General features: G+C 47.0%; 1 protein-coding gene across 1 annotated transcript in view; it reads left to right on the plus strand.

Annotated features, from left to right (window-relative positions):
* The window catches only part of LOC139393213 (TBC1 domain family, member 30), a 79,724-nt gene that overhangs the window by 44,457 nt on the left and 7,853 nt on the right, over positions 1-27,414 (plus strand). Inside the window, 10 exon segments of the mRNA XM_071141655.1 lie at positions 3,940-4,001; positions 4,119-4,184; positions 10,405-10,530; positions 11,145-11,330; positions 12,115-12,283; positions 12,852-13,020; positions 13,101-13,206; positions 19,845-19,948; positions 22,329-22,468; positions 25,728-25,931. Of these exon segments, the coding sequence (XP_070997756.1) occupies positions 3,940-4,001; positions 4,119-4,184; positions 10,405-10,530; positions 11,145-11,330; positions 12,115-12,283; positions 12,852-13,020; positions 13,101-13,206; positions 19,845-19,948; positions 22,329-22,468; positions 25,728-25,931 (1,332 nt within the window).

A 27,414-nucleotide genomic window follows, 5' to 3' on the forward strand; every position in this document is an offset into this window, starting at 1 on the left:
AGGTATAGTGTATGTAGTAACAGGGATCAACATGGCACCTACCATGGAGGTAAAGTATGTAGTAACAGGGATCAACATGGCACCTACCATGGAGGTATAGTATGTAGTAACAGGGATCAACATGGCACCTACCATGGAGGTAAAGTATGTAGTAACAGGGATCAACATGGCACCTACCATGGAGGTATAGTATGTAGTAACAGGGATCAACATGGCACCTACCATGGAGGTATAGTATGTAGTAACAGGGATCAACATGGCACCTACCATGGAGGTATAGTATGTAGTAACAGGGTGTAAAGTGGGACTTGTCTTCTCACAGGACCAGCAGCATGTTACAGTACCTCTACCTGAAGTCATCTGGCTGAGACTCATACATGCCTTGTTATCTAGTGATGTAGCAGCGATGACAGTCTCTCCATTCACAATGGCTCTCTTTTTGGGGTTGTTGCTCTGCCGAGCTTCCCCTCTCCACCCCTCCCTTCACATTACTTCATCACGGCTTTCTTCTCCTCCGCCACCATACCGCATCCATCCATCCATCCCTCCCTCCCTCCCTGTGACGCTGGGTAGGGGTGTATACCGGGGCAGCAGCTCCTGAGACCGCTGCAGAGCCGCATCTCCTCCATATGGTTAGGGAGGGAGGGACAACTGATCATCGATTAAGACAGATCTATATCTTCTAGCAACTCTTGAATCAATGTTTTAAAGGCATAATTGCGCGTGATTTCCTCCTGGATGGATCGGATATCAAGGCCATTTCCTGTGTGCGCGAGACTGTTGACAGTTCTTGGGTTGGACCGGAGACGGAAAGATCAATGTGATTGATCAACCTCCCTGCTCCCTGGAAGACATCGGGCTGTCGTGGAGCAGCTGGGCGACGGGATTCGCGTGGGACGGAGGGAATAACAGACATTTTTAGATTGAAGCAGCGCACAAAGGGGAATAAACATCAATGTAATCTACCGACAATTACTTTTAGGCTACATGGTGCGTGTTTCGGTTTGATTGGGAAATGAAGCAGGCCCGGTTTAACGCGGGGAGGAGGGCTCGGTCTGGGCCGTGTGTGTTGCGGCAGGGTTCGAGCGGTGTCGGTAACATCATCAGTAACGTCCTGAAGAAAAGGAACGGAATCTCGCGGAGAGCGCCCCGTCTGCTCTGCACGCTCGAGCCAGGTGACCGAACGGAGCCCGTTCAGCTCCGGCCTGATTGCTACTCTGTTCGTTTTTGTCTCAGGGGAGGGAGCGCTGTGGTCTTGTCTGTACAGAATAACATGTCACTGCTAGTTGTGGTGGCGTCATGGGGGTTGTTCATTCATTGTGGTTCTGAAATCATGGCGATAGTTTACAAGGCGTTTCATTCATGTGATTCCCCGTCAACCTTGTGTTAGGGCTGATAGGACTGATATAACTAAAGCCCTGTAGTTGAATTCCTTCATGTCGTCTTGTAGTGGATGCAGCTGTCCGATGTAGCCTAGCTACATGTAGCCTAGCCCATAGGTCTAGTCATATCTATCTCTAGGAGGAGGGTGTCATGGTCGCTGTAATGTAAACACAGTGTCGGGGGCGACTCTGGTGGCCTGCAGCTGACCAGCTATAGAAGACCTGACCAGATCTCAACATGGAGGAGACAGACAGCGCTCAGAGAGACCCAGGTTGGAGCTATACTCTAAACTGTATAAAAGGTTAGTGTAGGTGGGGAGAGTTAGAGAGACCGGTGTGAGCTGGTAGCATGAAGCCGTGCAGAGCGGGGCAAATGGCGGCTGTGTGGTCGCTGGCTGGCCGCCAGACAGGTTAGGGCTGGAGGAACGGGTTCAGTCTGAATCATTCTCTTTCCCGTTTGTTTCATTTAAGGATGCTCTGATCTGGGTTATAGTTTCGTTACTTCCGTTGTGTGAGTTTCAGAGCGTCAGGTTGTGGTCGTTAGGACTTGTTGTAGTGTAACTCGAGAGCGAAACCGGAAAGGATTCAGCACCACAGTGGCGGACAGCAACATCTAATAAAACACAACCTGGGGCGAATTCGTCATGGAAACGTTTACCGTTTAAGAACCAAACGGAGGCAAACAGAGCAAAACTATAGTTTTTATTGGACAAATCCGGGTAGATGCCACCCTGTTTTAGTTCTGTTTGCTCCCGTTTTAAGAAACGTTTTGCAACAGAATTGGCTTAATGAATAGCCCCAGAGAGCCTAGCACCTCACAGCTGTTCGGTGGTGCTGAAAATAGATTAAGAGTAAATCATTGGAAGAACGCAAAGTCATTGTCACTAATATATTTCCACATCGCCATGTTTCAGTACCATGATACATGTGATTTGTTTAGCCCAGGTGCACACGGATAGCAGTGACGTCATTACATGTGATTTGTTTAGCCCAGGTGCACACGGATAGCAGTGACGTCATTACAGGTGATTTGTTTAGCCCAGGTGCACACGGATAGCAGTGACGTCATTACATGTGATTTGTTTAGCCCAGGTGCACACGGATAGCAGTGACGTCATTACAGGGGATTTGTTTAGCCCAGGTGCACACGGATAGCAGTGACCTCATTACATGTGATTTGTTTAGCCCAGGTGCACACGGATAGCAGTGACGTCATTACATGTGATTTGTTTAGCCCAGGTGCACACGGATAGCAGTGACGTCATTACATGTGATTTGTTTAGCCCAGGTGCACACGGATAGCAGTGACGTCATTACATGTGATTTGTTTAGCCCAGGTGCACACGGATAACAGTGACCTCATTACATGTGATTTGTTTAGCCCAGGTGCACACGGATAGCAGTGACGTCATTACATGTGATTTGTTTAGCCCAGGTGCACACGGATAGCAGTGACGTCATTACATGTGATTTGTTTAGCCCAGGTGCACACGGATAGCAGTGACGTCATTACATGTGATTTGTTTAGCCCAGGTGCACACGGATAGCAGTGACGTCATTACAGGGGATTTGTTTAGCCCAGGTGCACACGGATAGCAGTGACGTCATTACAGGTGATTTGTTTAGCCCAGGTGCACACGGATAGCAGTGACGTCATTACATGTGATTTGTTTAGCCCAGGTGCACACGGATAGCAGTGACGTCATTACAGGTGATTTGTTTAGCCCAGGTGCACACGGATAGCAGTGACGTCATTACAGGGGATTTGTTTAGCCCAGGTGCACACGGATAGCAGTGACGTCATTACAGGTGATTTGTTTAGCCCAGGTGCACACGGATAGCAGTGACGTCATTACAGGTGATTTGTTTAGCCCAGGTGCACACGGATAGCAGTGACGTCATTACATGTGATTTGTTTAGCCCAGGTGCACACGGATAGCAGTGACGTCATTACATGTGATTTGTTTAGCCCAGGTGCACACGGATAGCAGTGACGTCATTACAGGTGATTTGTTTAGCCCAGGTGCACACGGATAGCAGTGACGTCATTACAGGTGATTTGTTTAGCCCAGGTGCACACGGATAGCAGTGACGTCATTACAGGTGATTTGTTTAGCCCAGGTGCACACGGATAGCAGTGACGTCATTACATGTGATTTGTTTAGCCCAGGTGCACACGGATAGCAGTGACGTCATTACATGTGATTTGTTTAGCCCAGGTGCACACGGATAGCAGTGACGTCATTACATGTGATTTGTTTAGCCCAGGTGCACACGGATAGCAGTGACGTCATTACAGGTGATTTGTTTAGCCCAGGTGCACACGGATAGCAGTGACGTCATTACATGTGATTTGTTTAGCCCAGGTGCACACGGATAGCAGTGATGTCATTAGTAATGGATGTGCTTATTTTCCTCCCCGCATGTCACTGTACTTAGACTGATGATATGATGTACCTGATTAGTCAGTAGGCCTCGTTAGAGAGCTTTCTGTGTGTGTGGTGACTGACCGTTCTGCTACAGTGGAGTTCTTCAGTCTGTACACTGTTCTCTGTAGGAGTGGACACCAGGTTAAAGTTCACCATCGAACCTTCTCTGGGCAAGAACGGCTTCCAACAGGTCAGTATGGTCGTGTCCCATCACATCTTTAGCCCTGTTTCAGGTGTCTGTGTGTGTATCATATTTATGTGGATCTGATCTGTGTGAATCTGATCTGTGTGTTCTCTCTCTCCCCAGTGGTATGATGCTCTGAAGGCTGTGGTCAGACTTCCTACAGGCATCCCTAAAGAGTGGAGGAAGAGGGTACGTTATAGTAGTGCTACTGATATAACAGATGTGATGGTTCTTCCCATCTCTCTAGTGGTGTTTATTCTGACTTGCCAGCCAGCGGTCCCAGTTGATTGGTGTTTATTCTGACTGGCCAGCCAGCGGTCCCAGTTGATTGGTGTTTATTCTGACTGGCCAGCCAGCGGTCCCAGTTGATTGGTGTTTATTCTGACTGGCCAGCCAGCGGTCCCAGTTGATTGGTGTTTATTCTGACTGGCCAGTCAGCGGTCCCAGTTGATTGGTGTTCATTCTGACTTGCCAGCCAGCGGTCCCAGTTGATTGGTGTTTATTCTGACTGGCCAGCCAGCGGTCCCAGTTGATTGGTGTTTATTCTGACTGGCCAGCCAGCGGTCCCAGTTGATTGGTGTTTATTCTGACTTGCCAGCCAGCGGTCCCAGTTGATTGGTGTTTATTCTGACTTGCCAGCCAGCGGTCCCAGTTGATTGGTGTTTATTCTGACTGGCCAGTCAGCGGTCCCAGTTGATTGGTGTTTATTCTGACTTGCCAGCCAGCGGTCCCAGTTGATTGGTGTTTATTCTGACTGGCCAGCCAGCGGTCCCAGTTGATTGGTGTTTATTCTGACTGGCCAGCCAGCGGTCCCAGTTGATTGGTGTTTATTCTGACTGGCCAGTCAGCGGTCCCAGTTGATTGGTGTTTATTCTGACTGGCCAGCCAGCGGTCCCAGTTGATTGGTGTTTATTCTGACTGGCCAGCCAGCGGTCCCAGTTGATTGGTGTTTATTCTGACTTGCCAGCCAGGGGCCCCAGTTGATTGGTGTTTATTCTGACTGTAGACAGAAGGAAACACATCAGATGTGCAGGACAAGCAGTATTTTGATGGCTGTAGATTTCTGTTACCATGGAAATACCTGTGCATTAGCCAGGTGGTAATGCAGCAATTACAACTAGAGCATGCTAGCTAACTCTCTCCTGTAGAACACTGTGAGGGCCCACTGGGACAGGCTGAATTTCTTCAGCTTCCTGAGGTTGAAGAGTCGCAGTCTTCGCTACGGTGTCAGTGTGGTTTGACCATTTCAGCTCCTCTGAGATGGGTACGCAGAGGAACTTGAGGTTTTTGACAGTCTCCACTGCTGCCCGAATGATGAGGACGTGGACATACCCAGCCTGGTTCCTCCTGAAGTCCACAATCAGCTTCTTTGCTTTGCTGATGTTCAGGGAGAGGTTGTTTACCTGACACCACACCGTCAGAGTGCCTACCTCCTCTCTGTAGACCGTCTGGTCGTTGTTCAGGGAGAGGTTGTTTACCTGACACCACACCGTCAGAGTGCCTACCTCCTCTCTGTAGGTTGTCTGGTCGTTGTTCAGGGGGAGGTTGTTTACCTGACACCACACCGTCAGAGTGCCTACCTCCTCTCTGTAGGTTGTCTGGTCGTTGTTCAGGGGGAGGTTGTTTACCTGACACCACACCATCAGAGTGCCTACCTCCTCTCTGTAGGTTGTCTCGTTGTTCAGGGAGAGGTTGTTTACCTGACACCACACCGTCAGAGTGCCTACCTCCTCTCTGTAGGTTGTCTCGTTGGTAATCAGGTCTACTGTCTCGTCGTCAGTGAACTTGATGATGGAACTGTGTGAGGCCAGTCGTGTGTGTGTGTACAGGGAGTACACAAGGTGGTTGATGTGCTTAAATGTTGTGCTCTGAAGTTCAAGTACTGGAATATCTTGAAAATCTGACATTTTCTCCAGTTGGTACATGAAATGTACTTGAATTAAAATGAAGAGAACAGAATATTATCAAATGTTAATATGAAAAATGTATTGGTCTTGTGAATTCATTTCCAGGCAGACTAGAGTTATATTTCCTCACGTGTTTCGAGCTCTGGTTGCCAGGCGAGCTCGCTCATTCTGCCCACACTGCCACTCAGCCAGGTAGGTACAGAGCTGACTCACTTGGCTGCTGGCAAACGTCACATCGATAGGCAAATGTAGATTCAATCTTGCCTGGCAGGATATTGATTTTTATGAATGGGTTTTGCCAGACCTGTTAATTAACCAGTTTAGTTAATTATCGTTTACCCATTTATTGCATTGATCAATACTCAGAAGGCTTCTTGACCTGAGTTCTAATCGTTGATCAACGCCCAGAAGGCTTCTTGACCTGAGTTCTAATCGTTGATCAACGCCCAGAAGGCTTCTTGACCTGAGTTCTAATCGTTGATCAACGCTCAGAAGGCTTCTTGACCTGAGTTCTAATCGTTGATCAACGCTCAGAAGGCTTCTTGACCTGAGTTCTAATCGTTGATCAACGCCCAGAAGGCTTCTTGACCTGAGTTCTAATCGTTGATCAACGCCCAGAAGGCTTCTTGACCTGAGTTCTAATCGTTGATCAACGCCCAGAAGGCTTCTTGACCTGAGTTCTAATCGTTGATCAACGCCCAGAAGGCTTCTTGACCTGAGTTCTAATCGTTGATCAACGCCCAGAAGGCTTCTTGACCTGAGTTCTAATCGTTGATCAACGCCCAGAAGGCTTCTTGACCTGAGTTCTAATCGTTGATCAACGCCCAGAAGGCTTCTTGACCTGAGTTCTAATCGTTGATCAACGCCCAGAAGGCTTCTTGACCTGAGTTCTAATCGTTGATCAACGCCCAGAAGGCTTCTTGACCTGAGTTCTAATCGTTGATCAATACTCAGAAGGCTTCTTGACCTGAGTTCTAATCGTTGATCAACGCCCAGAAGGCTTCTTGACCTGAGTTCTAATCGTTGATCAACGCCCAGAAGGCTTCTTGACCTGAGTTCTAATCGTTGACCAACGCCCAGAAGGCTTCTTGACCTGAGTTCTAATCGTTGATCAACGCCCAGAAGGCTTCTTGACCTGAGTTCTAATCGTTGATCAACGCCCAGAAGGCTTCTTGACCTGAGTTCTAATCGTTGATCAATACTCAGAAGGCTTCTTGACCTGAGTTCTAATCGTTGATCAATACTCAGAAGGCTTCTTGACCTGAGTTCTAATCGTTGATCAACGCCCAGGAGGCTTCTTGACCTGAGTTCTAATCGTTGATCAACGCCCAGAAGGCTTCTTGACCTGAGTTCTAATCGTTGATCAACGCCCAGAAGGCTTCTTGACCTGAGTTCTAATCGTTGATCAACGCCCAGAAGGCTTCTTGACCTGAGTTCTAATCGTTGACCAACGCCCAGAAGGCTTCTTGACCTGAGTTCTAATCGTTGATCAACGCTCAGAAGGCTTCTTGACCTGAGTTCTAATCGTTGATCAATACTCAGAAGGCTTCTTGACCTGAGTTCTAATCGTTGATCAACGCCCAGAAGGCTTCTTGACCTGAGTTCTAATCGTTGATCAACGCCCAGAAGGCTTCTTGACCTGAGTTCTAATCGTTGATCAACGCCCAGAAGGCTTCTTGACCTGAGTTCTAATCGTTGATCAACGCTCAGAAGGCTTCTTGACCTGAGTTCTAATCGTTGATCAATACTCAGAAGGCTTCTTGACCTGAGTTCTAATCGTTGATCAACGCCCAGAAGGCTTCTTGACCTGAGTTCTAATCGTTGATCAACGCCCAGAAGGCTTCTTGACCCGAGTTCTAATCGTTGATCAACGCCCAGAAGGCTTCTTGACCTGAGTTCTAATCGTTGATCAACGCCCAGAAGTTCTAATCGTGCCTACCTCTGAGTGGCTCATTATGAACAAGTGGAATCATGAATGATTCATGCGTGCTCATTATGTTCGTCTGCTCCCTCTGAATCATGAATAATATGTGCTCATTATGTTCGTCTGCTCCCTCTGAATCATGAATAATATGTGCTGGTTATGTTCGACTGCTCCCTCTGAATCATGAATAATATGTGCTGGTTATGTTCGACTGCTCCCTCTGAATCATGAATGATTCATGTGCTCGTGTTCCCCTGGATTTGCCTTGTTAGCAGCTCGTTCATTCACCACTCTGTCCGACAGGAAACGCCGCCCACGACATACAGTAGGCAGAGAGGTGAAAAGAAATGGCTTTAGTCCAGACCTGAAGTGGCAGAGAGGTGAAAAGAAATGGCTTAGTCCAGACCTGAAGTGTCAGAGAGGTGAAAAGAAATGGCTTAGTCCAGACCTGAAGTGTCAGAGAGGTGAAAATAAATGGCTTAGTCCAGACCTAAAGTGGCAGAGAGACAGTGGGGATTTTTTTAAACTTCCCTTGACACTATCACGTCTATTTTGTGAAGTGCTCCAGTCCCTCCTGCAGCAAAGCACCCCCACAACATGATGCTGCCACCCCCGTGCTTCACGGTTGGGAAGGTGTTCTTCGGCTTGCAAGCCTCCCCTTTTTTCCTCCACACATAACGATGGTCATTATGGCCAAACAGTTATATTTTTGTTTCATTAGACCAGAGGACATTTCTCCAAAAAGTACAATCTTTGTCCCCATTTGCAAACCGTAGTCTGGCTTTTTTTTCTAGAGGTTCTGGAGCAGTGGCTTCTTCCTTGCTGAGCGGCCTTTCAGGTTATGTCGATATAGGACTTGTTTTTACCGTGGATATAGATACTTTTGTACCTGTTTCCTCCAGAATCTTCACAAGGTCCTTTGCTGTTGTTCTGGGATTGATTTGCACTTTTCGCACCAAAGTACGTTCATCTCTAGGAGACAGAACGCGTCTCCCTCCTGAGCGGTATGACGGCTGCGTGGTCCCATGGTGTCCCTACTTGCGTACTATTGTTTGTACAGATGAATGTGGTACCCTCAGGCGTTTGGAAATTGCTCCCAAGGATGAACCAGACTTGTGGAGGTCTACAATTTTTTTTTTTTTTTAGGTCTTGGCTGATTTCTTTAGATTTTTCCATGATGTCAAGCAAAGAGACACTGAGTTTGAAGGTAGGCCTTGAAATACATCCACAGGTAAACCTCCAATTAACTCAAATGATGTCAATTAGCCTATCAGAAGCTTCTAAAGACATGACATTTTTTTAAAATTTTCCAAGCTGTTTAAAGGCACAGTCAACTTAGTGTATGTAAACTTCTGACCCACTGGAATTGTGATACAGTGAATTATATGTGACATTGTTTGTCTGTAAACAACAGTTGGAAAAATAATAATTTTAACAAAACTATAGTTTGTTAACAATACATTTATGGAGTGGTTGAAAAACGAGTTTTAATGATTCCAACCTAAGTGTATGTGAACTTCCCACTTCAACTGTAGGTAGCCCTCGTTGTCCTCTGCAGTTGTTTTGCTCAAAGTGGGAGAACGAGGGGTTTAGCTCGTCCGGTAGGGCGGCATTGGCGTCCGGGACATGGCTGGCTTTTATTGTAATCCGTGAAAGTTAGGAGCCCCTGCCACAAACGCCTCGTGTCCGACCCGCTCAATTGCTCCTCCACTTTGTCCTATACTTCTGCTTTGCCATCTTGATCAATCTGCGTAGATCGTATTTGTTCTGTTTAACCAAACTAGTGTCTCTGGTCACCTTGTCCGAAGCACCATCTCTCTCCTTCAGAGACGGCCCCTGGCTTCTTCACCTGCTGGATCGTCTGAGACCAGCCGAACAACTGATGAAACTGAGGAGGATTTCTGTCTGTAATAAAGCCCCATTGTGGGAACAGAGTAATTCTGATTGGCTGGGCCTGGCTCCCCTGTGGGTGGCCCTATGCCCTCCCAGGCCCACCCATTGCTGTGCGCCTGCCCAGTCATGTGAAATCCATAGATTAGGCCCTAATTCATTTATTTCAGTTGACTGATTTCCTTCTGTGAACTATAACTTGTTGTGTTTTGTATTTTTATGTATATCTACCACCAAATATCTAACAGGTGACCAACCATACACATACACTGAGTGTATCAAACATTAGGAGCACCTTCCTAATATTGAGTTGCACCCCCTTTTGACAAGTTCCTGACACAAACCGGTGCACCTGGCACCTACTACCACCTACTACCATACCCCTTTCAAAGGCCCCTACTACCATACCCCTTTCAAAGGCACTTTACTGTGTCTCCTCTGTCAGGACAGGACTCTTTACTGTGGGTCTCCTCTGTCAGGACAGGACTCTTTACTGTGGGTCTCCTCTGTCAGGACAGGACTCTTTACTGTGGGTCTCCTCTGTCAGGACAGGACTCTTTACTGTGGGTCTCCTCTGTCAGGACAGGACTCTTTACTGTGTGTCTCCTCTGTCAGGACTCTTTGCTGTGTGTCGTCTAAGCACTAGTGTGTACAGTATAACTATATATGAATACTCTGTGTTCTCCAGGTATGGCTGACTCTAGCTGATCAGTACCTCCACAGTATCTCTATCGACTGGGACAAAACTCTCCGCTTCGCTTTCAACGAACGCAGTAACCCAGACGATGACTCACTGGGCATCCAGATTGTTAAGGTAACACCCAGACTGATGTTTGTGTAGCAGGATATTTGTACATGGAATGCATCATGGAAAACAACAGCTGTTCCCTCCTTCCCTTGTTCAGAGAGAACCATGAATTAGCAGGACAAGGTCCATGTCTCTCTGTCTCTCTGTCTCTCTGTGTCTCTGTCTCTCTGTCTCTCTGTCTCTCTGTCTCTCTGTCTCTCTGTCTCTCTGTGTCTCTGTGTCTCTGTGTCTCTGTGTCTCTGTGTCTCTGTGTCTCTGTGTCTCTGTGTCTGTCTCTCTGTCTCTCTGTCTCTCTGTCTCTCTGTCTCTCTGTCTCTCTGTCTCTCTGTCTCTCTGTCTCTCTGTCTCTCTGTCTCTCTGTCTCTCTGTGTCTCTGTGTCTCTGTGTCTCTGTGTCTCTGTGTCTCTGTCTCTCTGTCTCTCTGTCTCTCTGTCTCTCTGTCTCTCTGTCTCTCTGTCTCTCTGTCTCTCTGTCTCTCTGTCTCTCTGTCTCTCTGTCTCTGTGTCTCTGTGTCTCTGTGTCTCTGTCTCTCTGTCTCTCTGTGTCTCTGTAAAACTGTTGTGTTATATCATTAAATGCAGTCCTCTGGTTTGGTTGAATTAAGTCTTGTTGTTCATTAGGACCTACACAGGACAGGTTGTAGTTCTTACTCCGGCCAGGAGGGGGAGCAGGACCGGGTGGTGCTGAAGAGGGTGCTCCTGGCGTACGCTCGCTGGAATAAGGCTGTAGGATACTGTCAGGGCTTCAACGTACTGGCGGCGCTCATACTGGAGGTTACAGAGGGCAACGAGAGCCACGCACTCAAGGTACACTCCAACACTGCTCTGAAAGGGGATGATTTATTACAACACTGCTCTGAAAGGGGATGATTTGTTACACTCCAACACTGCTGTGAAAGGGGATGATTTATTACAACACTGCTGTGAAAGGGGATGATTTACACTCCAACACTGCTGTGAAAGGGGATGATTTATTACAACACTGCTGTGAAAGGGGATGATTTATTACACTCCAACACTGCTGTGAAAGGGGATGATTTATTACAACGCTGCTGTGAAAGGAGATGATTTATTACACTCCAACACTGCTCTGAAAGGGGATGATTTATTACACTCCAACACTGCTGTGAAAGGGGATGATTTATTACACTCCAACACTGCTCTGAAAGGGGATGATTTATTACACTCCAACACTGCTCTGAAAGGGGATGATTTATTACAACAATGCTCTGAAAGGGGATGATTTATTACACTCCAACACTGCTCTGAAAGGGGATGATTTATTACAACACTGCTCTGAAAGGGGATGATTTATTACAACACTGCTGTGAAAGGGGATGATTTATTACACTCCAACACTGCTGTGAAAGGGGATGATTTATTACAACAACACTGCTGTGAAAGGGGATGATTTATTACAACAACACTGCTGTGAAAGGGGATGATTTATTACAACAACACTGCTCTGAAAGGGGATGATTTATTACAACAACACTGCTCTGAAAGGGGATGATTTATTACAACAACACTGCTGTGAAAGGGGATGATTTATCTGTTGTACTCATTCTAACTGATCCTCCGTCTCCTCCAGGTGATGATCTACCTGATAGACAAGGTGCTACCAGAGAGTTATTTTGCCAACAACCTGCGTTCTCTGTCTGTGGACATGGCTGTGTTTAGAGATCTCCTGAGGATGAAGCTGCCTCATCTCTCACAGCACCTACACCTCTTGCAGAAGACTGCTGATAGAGAGGCTGGAGGTGGGTCTGTCTCAGTCAGGAGAGTTGTAGAGGTCCGTATGACAAACGCCAGAGTGTGACGCGGACCAGACTAACGCCAGCGTGTGACACGGACCTGACTAACGCCAGCGTGTGACACGGACCTGACTAACGCCAGCGTGTGACACGGACCTGACTAACGCCAGCGTGTGACATGGACCTGACTAACGCCAGCGTGCGACACGGACCTGACTAACGCCAGCGTGCGACACGGACCTGACTAACGCCAGCGTGCGACACGGACCTGACTAACGCCAGCGTGCGACACGGACCTGACTAACGCCAGCGTGCGACACGGACCTGACTAACGCCAGCGTGCGACACGGACCTGACTAACGCCAGCGTGCGACACGGACCTGACTAACGCCAGCGTGCGACACGGACCTGACTAACGCTAGCGTGCGATACGGACCTCTACAACTCCCCTGACTAACGCCAGCGTGTGATACGGACCAGACTAACGCCAGCGTGTGATACGGACCAGACTAACGCCAGCGTGTGATACGGACCTCTACAACTCCCCTGACTAACGCCAGTGTGTGTCTTACAGGCAGCTACGAGCCTCCCCTGACCAACGTATTCACGATGCAGTGGTTTCTGACCATGTTTGCTACGTGCCTGCCCCCCAACACCGTGCTGAAGATCTGGGACTCTGTGTTCTTCGAAGGTTCTGAGGTTCTGCTGAGGGTGGCTCTGGCCATCTGGTCTCACCTGGGGGAGTGAGTACCCTAACCCCTACACACTGTAACCCTAACCCCTACACACTGTATCTCTAACCCCTACACACTGTATCCCCCAGGCATATAGAGTACTGTCAGACAGCAGACGAGTTCTACAGCACCATGGGATGGATCACTCAGGAGATGTTGGAGAACAGCCTCATAGACTGTAGCCACCTCATGCAGGTGAGAGATGTTGGAGAGGGGCCTCGTAGACTGTAGCCACCTCACGCGGGTTGGAGAGGGGCCTCGTAGACTGTAGCCACCTCATGCAGGTGAGAGATGTTGGAGAGGGGCCTCGTAGACTGTAGCCACCTCACGCGGGTTGGAGAGCGGCCTCGCAGACTGTAGCCACCTCACGCGGGTTGGAGAGCGGCCTCGTAGACTGTAGCCACCTCACGCGGGTTGGAGAGCGGCCTCGTAGACTGTAGCCACCTCACGTGGGTTGGAGAGCGGACTCGCAGACTGTAGCCACCTCACGCGGGTTGGAGAGCGGCCTCGCAGACTGTAGCCACCTCTCGCGGGTTGGAGAGCGGCCTCGCAGACTGTAGCCACCTCTCGCGGGTTGGAGAGCGGCCTCGTAGACTGTAGCCTAACGCGGGTTGGAGAGCGGCCTCGTAGACTGTAGCCAACTCACGCGGGTTGCAGAGCGGCCTCGCAGACTGTAGCCAACTCACGCGGGTTGGAGAGGGGCCTCGCGGACTGTAGCCACCTCACGTGGGTTGGAGAGGGGCCTCGCAGACTGTAGCCACCTCACGTGGGTTGGAGAGGGGCCTCGCAGACTGTTGCCACCTCACGTGGGTTGGAGAGGGGCCTCGCAGACTGTAGCCACCTCACGTGGGTTGGAGAGCGGCCTCGTAGACTGTAGCCACCTCACGCGGGTTGGAGAGCGGCCTCGTAGACTGTAGCCACGTAACGCGGGTTGGAGAGTGGCCTCGTAGACTGTAGCCACCTAACGCGGGTTGGAGAGCGGCCTCGTAGACTGTAGCCACCTCACGTGGGTTGGAGAGGGGCCTCGCAGACTGTAGCCAACTCACGCGGGTTGGAGAGCGGCCTCGTAGACTGTAGCCACCTCACGCGGGTTGGAGAGCGGCCTCGTAGACTGTAGCCACCTAACACGGGTTGGAGAGCGGCCTTATTTAAAAAAGTGTTAAATAGATTTCCTTCTCACTCATCTACACACAATATCCTGTAATGAATAAGGTGAAAACATGTCTAAACATTTTTGAAAAATCTTTGAGAATGAAAAGCCGAAATATCTCATTTACATAAGTATTCACACCCCTGAGTCAATACGTTGTCTTGTTAGACTTCAGTGCAGATTTGGACATGATTGATCATAGTCTGCTGCTGGAAAGATATGTGTTATGGTTTTACACCCCCCCCCCCCCCCCCCCCCCCCGCTATAATGTGGATGAAGAGTTACCTGTCTAACAGAACACAGAGGGTGTTCTAGAATGGAAGCCTCTCCAACATAATCCAGGTAGAATCAGGCATTCTCCAGGGCAGCTGTTTAGGACCCTTGCTGTTTTCAATGTTTACTAACGACATGCCACTGACTGAGTAAAGCCAGAGTTTCTATGTATGCGGATGACTCATTATACACATCAGCTACTACAGCGACTGAAATGACAGCAACACTCAACAAAGAGCTGCAGTTAGTTTCAGAGTGGGTGGCAAGGAATAAGTTAGCCCTAAATATTGATAAAACTAAAAGCATTGTATTTGGAACAAAACACTCACTAAACCTCAACTAAATCTTGTAATAGATAATGTGGAAATTGAGCAAGTTGAGGTGACTAAACTTCTTGGAGTTACCGTGGATTGTAAACTGCCATGGTCAAAACATGTTGATGCAGTAGTAGCTAAGATGGGTCGAAGTCTGTCCATAAGAAAGCTCTGCTCTACCTTCTTAACATCACTATCAACAAGGCAGGTCCTACAGGCCCTAGTTTCTACCTTCTTAATTAACAACACTATCAACAAGGCAGGTCCTTCAGGCCCTAGTTTCTACCTTCTTAACAGCACTATCAACAAGGCAGGTCCTACAGGCCCTAGTTTCTACCTTAACAACACTATCAACAAGGCAGGTCCTACAGGCCCTAGTTTTGTCACACCTGGACTACTGTTCAGTCACGTGGTCAGGTACCACAAAAAAGGACTTAAAAAATTGCAATTGTCTCAGGACAGCACGGCTGGCCCTTGGATGTACACAGAGCGCTAATATTAATAATATGCATGTCAATTTATCCTGGCTCAAAGTGCAGGAGAGATTGACTTCATCACTACTTGTATTTATGAGAGGTATTGACATGTTGAATGCACCGAGTTGTCTGTTCGAACTACTGGCACACAGCTCAGACACCCATACATACCCCACAAGACATGCCACCAGAAGTCTCTTCACAGTCCCCAAGTCCAGAACAGACTATGGGAGGCGCACAGTACTACATAGAGCCATGACTACATGGAACTATATTCCACAGTACTACTTAGAACCATGACTACATGGAACTCTATTCCACAGTACTACTTAGAACCATGACTACACGGAACTCTATTCCACAGTACTACATAGAGCCATGACTACATGGAACTCTATTCCACAGTACTACATAGAGCCATGACTACATGGAACTCTATTCCACAGTACTACATAGAACCATGACTACATGGAACTCTTCCACAGTACTACATAGAGCCATGACTACATGGAACTCTATTCCACAGTACTACATAGAGCCATGACTACATGGAACTCTATTCCACAGTACTACATAGAGCCATGACTACATGGAACTCTATTCCACAGTACTACATAGAGCCATGACTACATGGAACTCTATTCCACAGTACTACATAGAGCCATGACTACATGGAACTCTATTCCACAGTACTACGTAGAGCCATGACTACATGGAACTCTATTCCACAGTACCACATAGAGTCATGACTACATGGAACTCTATTCCACAGTACTACATAGAGTCATGACTACATGGAACTCTATTCCACAGTACTACATAGAGTCATGACTACATGGAACTCTATTCCACAGTACTACATAGAACCATGACTACATGGAACTCTTCCACAGTACTACATAGAGCCATGACTACATGGAACTCTATTCCACAGTACTACATAGAACCATGACTACATGGAACTCTATTCCACAGTACTACATAGAGCCATGACTACATGGAACTCTATTCCACAGTACTACATAGAGCCATGACTACATGGAACTCTATTCCACAGTACTACATAGAGCCATGACTACATGGAACTCTATTCCACAGTACTACATAGAACCATGACTACATGGAACTCTATTCCACAGTACTACATAGAGCCATGACTACATGGAACTCTATTCCACATCAGGTAACTGATGCAGCAGTAGAATCAGTTTTAAAAAACCAGATAAAAAACACCTTATGGAACAGCGGGGACTTTGAAGCAACACAAACATTGGCACAGACACATGATAACACACACACACATGCTAGCATACGCACTATACACACACACACACACACATGCTAGCATACGCACTATACACACACACACACACACATGGATTTAGTACTGTAGATATGTGGTAGTGGTGGAGGAGGGGCCTGAGGGCAAACAGTGTCTTGTGAAATCTATGAATGTATTGTAATGTTTTAAAAATTGTATAAACTGCATTAGGAAGAGTAGCTGCTGCTTTGGCAGGAACTAATGGGGATCCATAATAAACCCCAGGAAGAGTAGCTGCTGCTTTGGCAGGAACTAATGGGGATCCATAATAAACCCCAGGAAGAGTAGCTGCTGCTTTGGCAGGAACTAATGGGGATCCATAATAAACCCCAGGAAGAGTAGCTGCTGCCTTGGCAGGAAGTAATGGGGATCCATAATAAACCCCAGGAAGAGTAGCTGCTGCTTTGGCAGGAACTAATGGGGATCCATAATAAACCCCAGGAAGAGTAGCTGCTGCCTTGGCAGGAACTAATGGGGATCCATAATAAAGCCCAGGAAGAGTAGCTGCTGCCTTGGCAGGAACAAATGGGGATCCATAATAAACCCCAGGAAGAGTAGCTGCTGCTTTGGCAGGAACTAATGGGGATCCATAATAAACCCCAGGAAGAGTAGCTGCTGCTTTGGCAGGAACTAATGGGGATCCATAATAAACCCCAGGAAGAGTAGCTGCTGCCTTGGCAGGAACTAATGGGGATCCATAATAAACCCCAGGAAGAGTAGCTGCTGCCTTGGCAGGAACTAATGGGGATCCATAATAAACCCCAGGAAGACTAGCTGCTGCTTTGGCAGGAACTAATGGGGATCCATAATAAACCCCAGGAAGACTAGCTGCTGCTTTGGCAGGAACTAATGGGGATCCATAATAAACCCCAGGAAGAGTAGCTGCTGCCTTGGCAGGAACTAATGGGGATCCATAATAAACCCCAGGAAGAGTAGCTGCTGCCTTGGCAGGAACTAATGGGGATCCATAATAAAGCCCAGGAAGAGTAGCTGCTGCCTTGGCAGGAACTAATGGGGATCCATAATAAACCCCAGGAAGAGTAGCTGCTGCTTTGGCAGGAACTAATGGGGATCCATAATAAACCCCAGGAAGAGTAGCTGCTGCTTTGGCAGGAACTAATGGGGATCCATAATAAACCCCAGGAAGAGTAGCTGCTGCCTTGGCAGGAACTAATGGGGATCCATAATAAACCCCAGGAAGACTAGCTGCTGCTTTGGCAGGAACTAATGGGGATCCATAATAAACCCCAGGAAGACTAGCTGCTGCTTTGGCAGGAACTAATGGGGATCCATAATAAACCCCAGGAAGAGTAGCTGCTGCCTTGGCAGGAACTAATGGGGATCCATAATAAACCCCAGGAAGAGTAGCTGCTGCCTTGGCAGGAACTAATGGGGATCCATAATAAACCCCAGGAAGAGTAGCTGCTGCCTTGGCAGGAACTAATGGGGATCTATAATTCAACCACACCTTTATTTAAACTTTATTTTTTTTATTTTTTTTTACCTTAGCTAGGCAAGTCAGTGAAGAACACATTCTTATTTTCAATGATTGCTTTGGAACAGTTGGCTAACTGCCTTGTTCAGCGGCAGAATGACAGAGTTGTACCTTGTCAGCTCGGGGATTTGATCTTTCAACCTTTCAGTTACTAGTCCAACGCTCTAACCACTAGGCTACGCTTCCGCCAAATACAAATACTTGGTAGAAGCACCTTTGGCAGCGTTTACAGCTGTGAGTTTTTCTGAGTGAGATTCTAAGAGCTTTGCACACCTGGATTGTACAATATTTGTACATTATTCTTCAAGCTCTGTCAAGTTGGTTGTTGATCATTGCTAGACAGCAATTTTCAAGTCTTGCCATAGATTTTCAAGACAATAAAATATATATTTTTTAATATATATATATATTTTTTTACATTTTATTTTAAGTCAAAACTGTAACTAGGTTGCTCAGGAACATTCACAATGTCTTCTTGGTCAGCCACTCCAGTGTATATCTGGCCTTGTGTTTTAGGTCGTTTTACTTCAGTGGCTTGTTGGAAACAGGATGCATGTTCTTTCCACTTTGTCTTATAGATTACTATTGTGGAGTAACTACAATGTTAATCCATCCTCAGTTTACTATCACAGCCATTAAACTCTAACTGTTTTAAAGTCACCATTGGCCTCGTGGTGAAATCCCTGAGCGGTTTCCTTCCTCTCTGGCAACTGAGTTAAGGAAGCCTGTATCGTTGTAGTAACTGGGTGTATTGATACACCATCAATAGTGTAGTAACTACACCATGCTCTAACAGATATTCAATGTCTGCTTTTTATTTGATTTTTTTACCCATCTAACAATAGGTGCCCTTTGCGAGACATTGGAAAACCTCCCTGGTCTTTGTGTTTGGAAATTCTGTGCTTGACTGAGTGACCTGACAGATAATTGTATGTGTGGAGAACAGACATGAGGTAGTCATTCAGAAATCATGTTGAACACTATTATTGCACACAGAGTCCAGGCAACTTGTGACTTGTTTAGCACATTTTGACTCCTGAACTTTTTGACTCCTGAACTTATTATTATTTACTTATTTACTGAAGACATTTCAACTTTTATATATATTTTAACGTAATTTGTAAACATTTCAAAATATATAATTTGTCTGAGTTTTTGTGTGTGTAGGCCAGTAACAAAACCTTTATTTCATCCATTGTAAATTCAGTAGTCATCTATCTATTCTGAACGCACTGTGTATCCACTCTAACACACAGGCTTTATTTACATCCACAAATGTTACGTGAGTCATTTAGCAGACTCTCTTATCCAGAGCCACTACAGTAGTGAGTCATTTAGCAGACTCTCTTATCCAGAGCCACTACAGTAGTGAGTCATTTAGCAGACTCTCTTATCCAGAGCCACTACAGTAGTGAGTCATTTAGCAGACTCTTATCCAGGGAGACTTAGTAGTGAATCATTTAACATACTCACTGATTCAGAGACACTACAGTAGTGAGTCATTTAGCAGACTCTCTGATCCAGAGCCACTATAGTAGTGAGTCATTTAGCAGACTCTTTGATTCATAGCCACTACAGTAGTGAGTCATTTAGCAGACTCTCTGATCCAGAGAGACATTTTCAAATTTGTTGGTACTGGTCCCTCGTGGGAATCGAACCCACAACCCTGCCGCTGCAACTGCCAACTGAGCCACACGGGACCAATCAGAATGCATGGATGTAATATCGGAGGAAAAAGCCCTTTCTCCTCCTCTGTGTTTCCCAGCTGTTTAAACTGCCACCCTGATCCCTCTTTTCTCTCCAGACGGTGTACTCCATGGCTGTGTTTCCATTCCCTCAGCTGGCTGAACTCCGAGAGAAATACACCTACAACATCACCCCCTTCCCCACCTCCAACCCCAATGGCAGGTTGGTCAATGTCCCTACAGCATCACCCCCTTCCCCACCTCCAACCCCAACGGCAGGTTGGTCAATGTCCCTACAGCATCACCCCCTTCCCCACCTCCAACCCCAACGGCAGGTTGGTCAATGTCCCTACAGCATCACCCCCTTCCCCACCTCCAACCCCAATGGCAGGTTGGTCAATGTCCCTACAGCATCACCCCCTTCCCCACCTCCAACCCCAACGGCAGGTTGGTCAATGTCCCTACAGCATCACCCCCTTCCCCACCTCCAACCCCAACGGCAGGTCTCCAACCCCAACGGCAGGTTGGTCAATGTCCCTACAACATCACCCCCTTCCCCACCTCCAACCCCAACGGCAGGTTGGTCAATGTCCCTACAACATCACCCCCTTCCCCACCTCCAACCCCAACGGCAGGTTGGTCAATGTCCCTACAACATCACCCCCTTCCCCACCTCCAACCCCAACGGCAGGTTGGTCAATGTCCCTACAGCATCACCCCCTTCCCCACCTCCAACCCCAACGGCAGGTTGGTCAATGTCCCTACAGCATCACCCCCTTCCCCACCTCCAACCCCAACGGCAGGTTGGTCAATGTCCCTACAGCATCACCCCCTTCCCCACCTCCAACCCCAACGGCAGGTTAGTCAATGTCCCGTAGTGTGTCTATCAGCTGATATCTACAGGCTGGTAAAGTGATGTTGTATCCCAGAGGAGGTCTCTGGGGCTGGTAAAGTGATGATGTTGTATCCCAGAGGAGGTCTCTGGGGCTGGTAAAGTGATGATGATGTTGTATCCCAGAGGAGGTCTCTGGGGCTGGTATAGTGATGATGTTGTATCCCAGAGGAGGTCTCTGGGGCTGGTAAAGTGATGATGATGTTGTATCCCAGAGGAGGTCTCTGGGGCTGGTAAAGTGATGATGATGTTGTATCCCAGAGGAGGTCTCTGGGGCTGGTAAAGTGATGATGATGTATCCCAGAGGAGGTCTCTGGGGCTGGTAAAGTGATGATGTATCCCAGAGGAGGTCTCTGGGGCTGATAAAGTGATGATGATGTTGTATCCCAGAGAAGGTCTCTGGGGCTGGTAAAGTGATGATGATGTTGTATCCCAGAGGAGGTCTCTGGGGCTGGTATAGTGATGATGTTGTATCCCAGAGGAGGTCTCTGGGGCTGGTAAAGTGATGATGATGTTGTATCCCAGAGGAGGTCTCTGGGGCTGGTAAAGTGATGATGATGATGTTGTATCCCAGAGGAAGTCTCTGGGGCTGGTAAAGTGATGATGATGTATCCCAGAGGAGGTCTCTGGGGCTGGTAAAGTGATGATGTATCCCAGAGGAGGTCTCTGGGGCTGATAAAGTGATGTTGTATCCCAGAGGAGGTCTCTGGGGCTGGTAAAGTGATGATGTTGTATCCCAGAGGAGGTCTCTGGGGCTGGTATAGTGATGTTGTATCCCAGAGGAGGTCTCTGGGGCTGGTAAAGTGATGATGTATCCCAGAGGAGGTCTCTGGGGCTGATAAAGTGATGTTGTATCCCAGAGGAGGTCTCTGGGGCTGGTAAAGTGATGATGATGTATCCCAGAGGAGGTCTCTGGGGCTGGTAAAGTGATGATGATGTATCCCAGAGGAGGTCTCTGGGGCTGGTAAAGTGATGATGTTGTATCCCAGAGGAGGTCTCTGGGGCTGATAAAGTGATGATGATGTATCCCAGAGGAGGTCTCTGGGGCTGGTAAAGTGATGATGTTGTATCCCAGAGGAGGTCTCTGGGGCTGGTAAAGTGATGATGTTGTATCCCAGAGGAGGTCTCTGGGGCTGGTAAAGTGATGTTGTATCCCAGAGGAGGTCTCTGGGGCTGGTATAGTGATGTTGTATCCCAGAGGAGGTCTCTGAGGCTGGTAAAGTGATGTTGTATCCCAGAGGAGGTCTCTGAGGCTGGTATAGTGATGATGTTGTATCCCAGAGGAGGTCTCTGGGGCTGGTATAGTGATGATGTATCCCAGAGGAGGTCTCTGGGGCTGGTATAGTGATGTTGTATCCCAGAGAAGGTCTCTGGGGCTGGTAAAGTGATGATGTTGTATCCCAGAGGAGGTCTCTGGGGCTGTTGAAGTGATGATGATGTATCCCAGAGGAGGTCTCTGGGGCTGGTAAAGTGATGATGTTGTATCCCAGAGGAGGTCTCTGGGGCTGGTAAAGTGATGATGTTGTATCCCAGAGGAGGTCTCTGGGGCTGATAAAGTTATGATGTTGTATCCCAGAGGAGGTCTCTGGGGCTGGTATAGTGATGATGTATCCCAGAGGAGGTCTCTGGGGCTGGTAAAGTGATGATGATGTTGTATCCCAGAGGAGGTCTCTGGGGCTGGTGAAGTGATGATGATGATAATGTATTCCAGTGGTGGTCTAGGTGGCTGGGAGGGTGATGAAGACGAGGATGAAGATGAAGATGCAGTGGTGACAGCAGCGTTGGGATGTTTGGGTCCACTGGGGGGGCTGTTAGCTCCAGAACTACAGCGGTACCAGAGACACATTAAAGGTTGGTCTGACCCCTGACCTCTTACCTATTATCATGTACAGGACCCATAAGTCAGCATCTCACTGTTAGTCTACACCTGTTGTTTACCAAGAATGTGACAAATAACATGTGATTTAATCCTCATCAAGAGTTAATGTTTGTACCAGTGTCTCTACAGGTGACCTGTATATACAGAATAAAGACTGGACAGAGTAGGTGACCTGTATATACAGAATAAAGACTGGACAGAGTAGGTGACCTGTATATACAGAATAAAGACTGGACAGAGTAGGTGACCTGTATATACAGAATAAAGACTGGACAGAGTAGGTGACCTGTATATACAGAATAAAGACTGGACAGAGTAGATGACCTGTATATATAGAATAAAGACTGGACAGAGTAGGTGACCTGTATATACAGAATAAAGACTGGACAGAGTAGGTGACCCGTATATACAGAATAAAGACTGGACAGAGTAGGTGACCCGTATATACAGAATAAAGACTGGACAGACCTGTATATACAGAATAAAGACTGGACAGAGTAGGTGACCCGTATATACAGAATTAAGACTGTATACCTGTATATATAGAATAAAGACTGGACAGAGTAGGTGACCTGTATATACAGAATAAAGACTGGACAGAGTAGATGGCCTGTATATACAGAATAAAGACTGGACAGAGTAGGTGACCTGTATATACAGAATAAAGACTGGACAGAGTAGGTGACCTGTATATACAGAATAAAGACTGGACAGAGTAGGTGACCTGTATATACAGAATAAAGACTGGACAGAGTAGGTGACCTGTATATACAGAATAAAGACTGGACAGAGTAGGTCCACTGTGTATATACAGAATAAAGACTGGACAGAGTAGATCCACTGTGTATATACAGAATAAAGACTGGACAGAGTAGGTGACCTGTATATACAGAATAAAGACTGGACAGAGTAGGTGACCTGTATATACAGAATAAAGACTGGACAGAGTAGATGTACTGTGTATATACAGAATAAAGACTGGACAGAGTAGATGCACTGTGTATATACAGAATAAAGACTGGACAGAGTAGATGCACTGTGTATATACAGAATAAAGACTGGACAGAGTAGATCCACTGTGTATATACAGAATAAAGACTGGACAGAGTAGATGCACTGTATATATACAGAATAAAGACTGGACAGAGTAGGTGACCTGTATATACAGAATAAAGACTGGACAGAGTAGGTGACCTGTATATACAGAATAAAGACTGGACAGAGTAGATGGCCTGTATATACAGAATAAAGACTGGACAGAGTAGGTGACCTGTATATACAGAATAAAGACTGGACAGAGTAGGTGACCCGTATATACAGAATAAAGACTGGACAGAGTAGATGGCCTGTATATACAGTATAAAGACTGGACAGAGTAGGTGACCTGTATATATAAAATAAAGACTGGACAGAGTAGGTGACCCGTATATACAGAATAAAGACTGGACAGAGTAGATGGCCTGTATATACAGAATAAAGACTGGACAGAGTAGGTGACCTGTATATACAGAATAAAGACTGGACAGAGTAGATGGCCTGTATATACAGAATAAAGACTGGACAGAGTAGATGGCCTGTATATACAGAATAAAGACTGGACAGAGTAGATCCACTGTGTATATACAGAATAAAGACTGGACAGAGTAGGTGACCTGTATATACAGAATAAAGACTGGACAGAGTAGGTGACCTGTATATACAGAATAAAGACTGGACAGAGTAGGTGACCTGTATATACAGAATAAAGACTGGACAGAGTAGGTGACCTGTATATACAGAATAAAGACTGGACAGAGTAGGTGACCCGTATATACAGAATAAAGACTGGACAGAGTAGATGACCTGTATATACAGAATAAAGACTGGACAGAGTAGGTGACCTGTATATACAGAATAAAGACTGGACAGAGTAGGTGACCTGTATATACAGAATAAAGACTGGACAGAGTAGGTGACCTGTATATACAAAATAAAGGCTGGACAGAGTAGATCCACTGTGTCTATATAAAATAACTGAATACCCTTCAAATTAGTGGGTTCGGCTATTTGAGCCACACCCATCTCTGACAGGTGCATAAAATCGAGCACACAGCCATGCAATGTTCCAACATCTAGTGGAAAGCCTTCCCAGAAGAGTGGAGGCTGTTATAGTAGCAATGTTCCAACATCTAGTGGAAAGCCTTCCCAGAAGAGTGGAGGCTGTTATAGCAGCAATGTTCCTACATCTAGTGGAAAGTCTTCCCAGAAGAGTGGAGGCTGTTATAGCAGCAATGTTCCAACATCTAGTGGAAAGCCTTCCCAGAAGAGTGGAGGTTGTTATAGCAGCAATGTTCCAACATCTAGTGGGAAGCCTTCCCAGAAGAGTGGAGGCTGTTATAGCAGCAATGTTCCAACATCTAGTGGAAAGCCTTCCCAGAAGAGTGGAGGTTGTTATAGCAGCAATGTTCCAACATCTAGTGGAAAGCCTTCCCAGAAGAGTGGAGGTTGTTATAGCAGCAATGTTCCTACATCTAGTGGAAAGCCTTCCCAGAAGAGTGGAGGCTGTTATAGCAGCAATGTTCCAACATCTAGTGGAAAGCCTTCCCAGAAGAGTGGAGGCTGTTATAGCAGCAATGTTCCTACATCTAGTGGAAAGCCTTCCCAGAAGAGTGGAGGCTGTTATAGCAGCAATGTTCCTACATCTAGTGGAAAGCCTTCCCTGAAGAGTGGAGGTTGTTATAGCAGCAATGTTCCTACATCTAGTGGAAAGCCTTCCCAGAAGAGTGGAGGCTGTTATAGCAGCAATGTTCCAACATCTAGTGGAAAGCCTTCCCAGAAGAGTGGAGGTTGTTATAGCAGCAATGTTCCTACATCTAGTGGAAAGCCTTCCCAGAAGAGTAGAGGCTGTTATAGCAGCAATGTTCCAACATCTAGTGGGAAGCCTTTGGGGGCTGTTATAGCAGCAAAGGAGGGACCAACTCCATATTAATGCCCATGACTTTGTAATGAGATAATGGCTGAGCAGGTCTCCACATACTTTTACAGTGCAGTGTATGTAGACCTAGAGTCCTGCTCTGCTCTCTCCTCCAGCCAGGTCCATTAGTTTAATGTAGTGGTAGACAGGGTTATCTGGGAAGGTGTCATGTCAGCTGCTGTTGATGTCAGACCTGAAAACACAGGAACAGCTGTGTCTCTACATGGTGTCAACACTGAGGTAATTTCCGAGGTGATATTTGAATCTCTCCTCTCCAGACCAGCGTGGGGGGGAGCAGGGCGGTAACATGGCAGACCTGAGTCCCGGGGCGGTGGATGGTGGCGGCAGAGCGGAGCATCAAGCGGCCATCAACAGCATGCTGCAGGAGAGGATGAGTACTGACATCACCGCTCTGAAGAAACAATACTCACGTATCAAGAGACATCAGCAACAACAGGCCAGGCAGCTGTACATACACACAGGTAACACACAGTCAACTCTACACACACACACTGTCAACTCTACCCAACAACATGCCAGGCAGCTGTACATACACACAGGTAACACACTGTCAAATCTACACACACACACTGTCAACTCTACACAACAACAGGCCAGGCAGCTGTACATACACACAGGTAACACACTGTCAACTCTACACAACAACAGGCCAGGCAGCTGTACATACACACAGGTAACACACTGTCAACTCTACACACACACACACTGTCAACTCTACACAACAACAGGCCAGGCAGCTGTACATACACACAGGTAACACACTGTCAACTCTACACAACAACAGGCCAGGCAGCTGTACATACACACAGGTAACACACTGTCAACTCTACACACACACACTGTCAACTCTACACAACAACAGGCCAGGCAGCTGTACATACACACAGGTAACACACACACACACTGTCAACTCTACACAACAACAGGCCAGGCAGCAGTACATACACACAGGTAACACACTGTCAACTCTACACACACACACTGTCAACTCTACACAACAACAGGCCAGGCAGCTGTACATACACACAGGTAACACACTGTCAACTCTACACAACAACAGGCCAGACAGCTGTACATACACACAGGTAACACACAGGTAACACACTGTCAACTCTACACAACAGGCCAGGCAGCAGTACATACACACAGGTAACACACTGTCAACTCTACACAACAGGCCAGGCAGCAGTACATACACACAGGTAACACACTGTCAACTCTACACAACAGGCCAGGCAGCAGTACATACACACAGGTAACACACTGTCAACTCTACACAACAACAGGCCAGACAGCTGTACATACACACAGGTAACACACTGTCAACTCTACACAACAACAGGCCAGGCAGCTGTACATACACACAGGTAACACACTGTCAACTCTACACAACAACAGGCCAGGCAGCTGTACATACACACAGGTAACACACTGTCAACTCTACACACACACACTGTCAACTCTACACAACAACAGGCCAGGCAGCTGTACATACACACAGGTAACACACACACACACTGTCAACTCTACACAACAACAGGCCAGGCAGCAGTACATACACACAGGTAACACACTGTCAACTCTACACACACACACTGTCAACTCTACACAACAACAGGCCAGGCAGCTGTACATACACACAGGTAACACACAGGTAACACACTGTCAACTCTACACAACAACAGGCCAGGCAGCTGTACATACACACAGGTAACACACTGTCAACTCTACACACACACACTGTCAACTCTACACACACACTGTCAACTCTACACACACACTGTCAACTCTACACAACAGGCCAGGCAGCAGTACATACACACAGGTAACACACTGTCAACTCTACACAACAACAGGCCAGGCAGCTGTACATACACACAGATAACACACACACACTGTCAAATGTCATGGAAATTTCCTGTATTTACCAAATCATGAGAGCAA

This window comes from Oncorhynchus clarkii, chromosome 33 (assembly GCF_045791955.1).
Source record: "Oncorhynchus clarkii lewisi isolate Uvic-CL-2024 chromosome 33, UVic_Ocla_1.0, whole genome shotgun sequence".
Classification (NCBI taxonomy): Eukaryota; Metazoa; Chordata; class Actinopteri; order Salmoniformes; family Salmonidae; genus Oncorhynchus; species Oncorhynchus clarkii.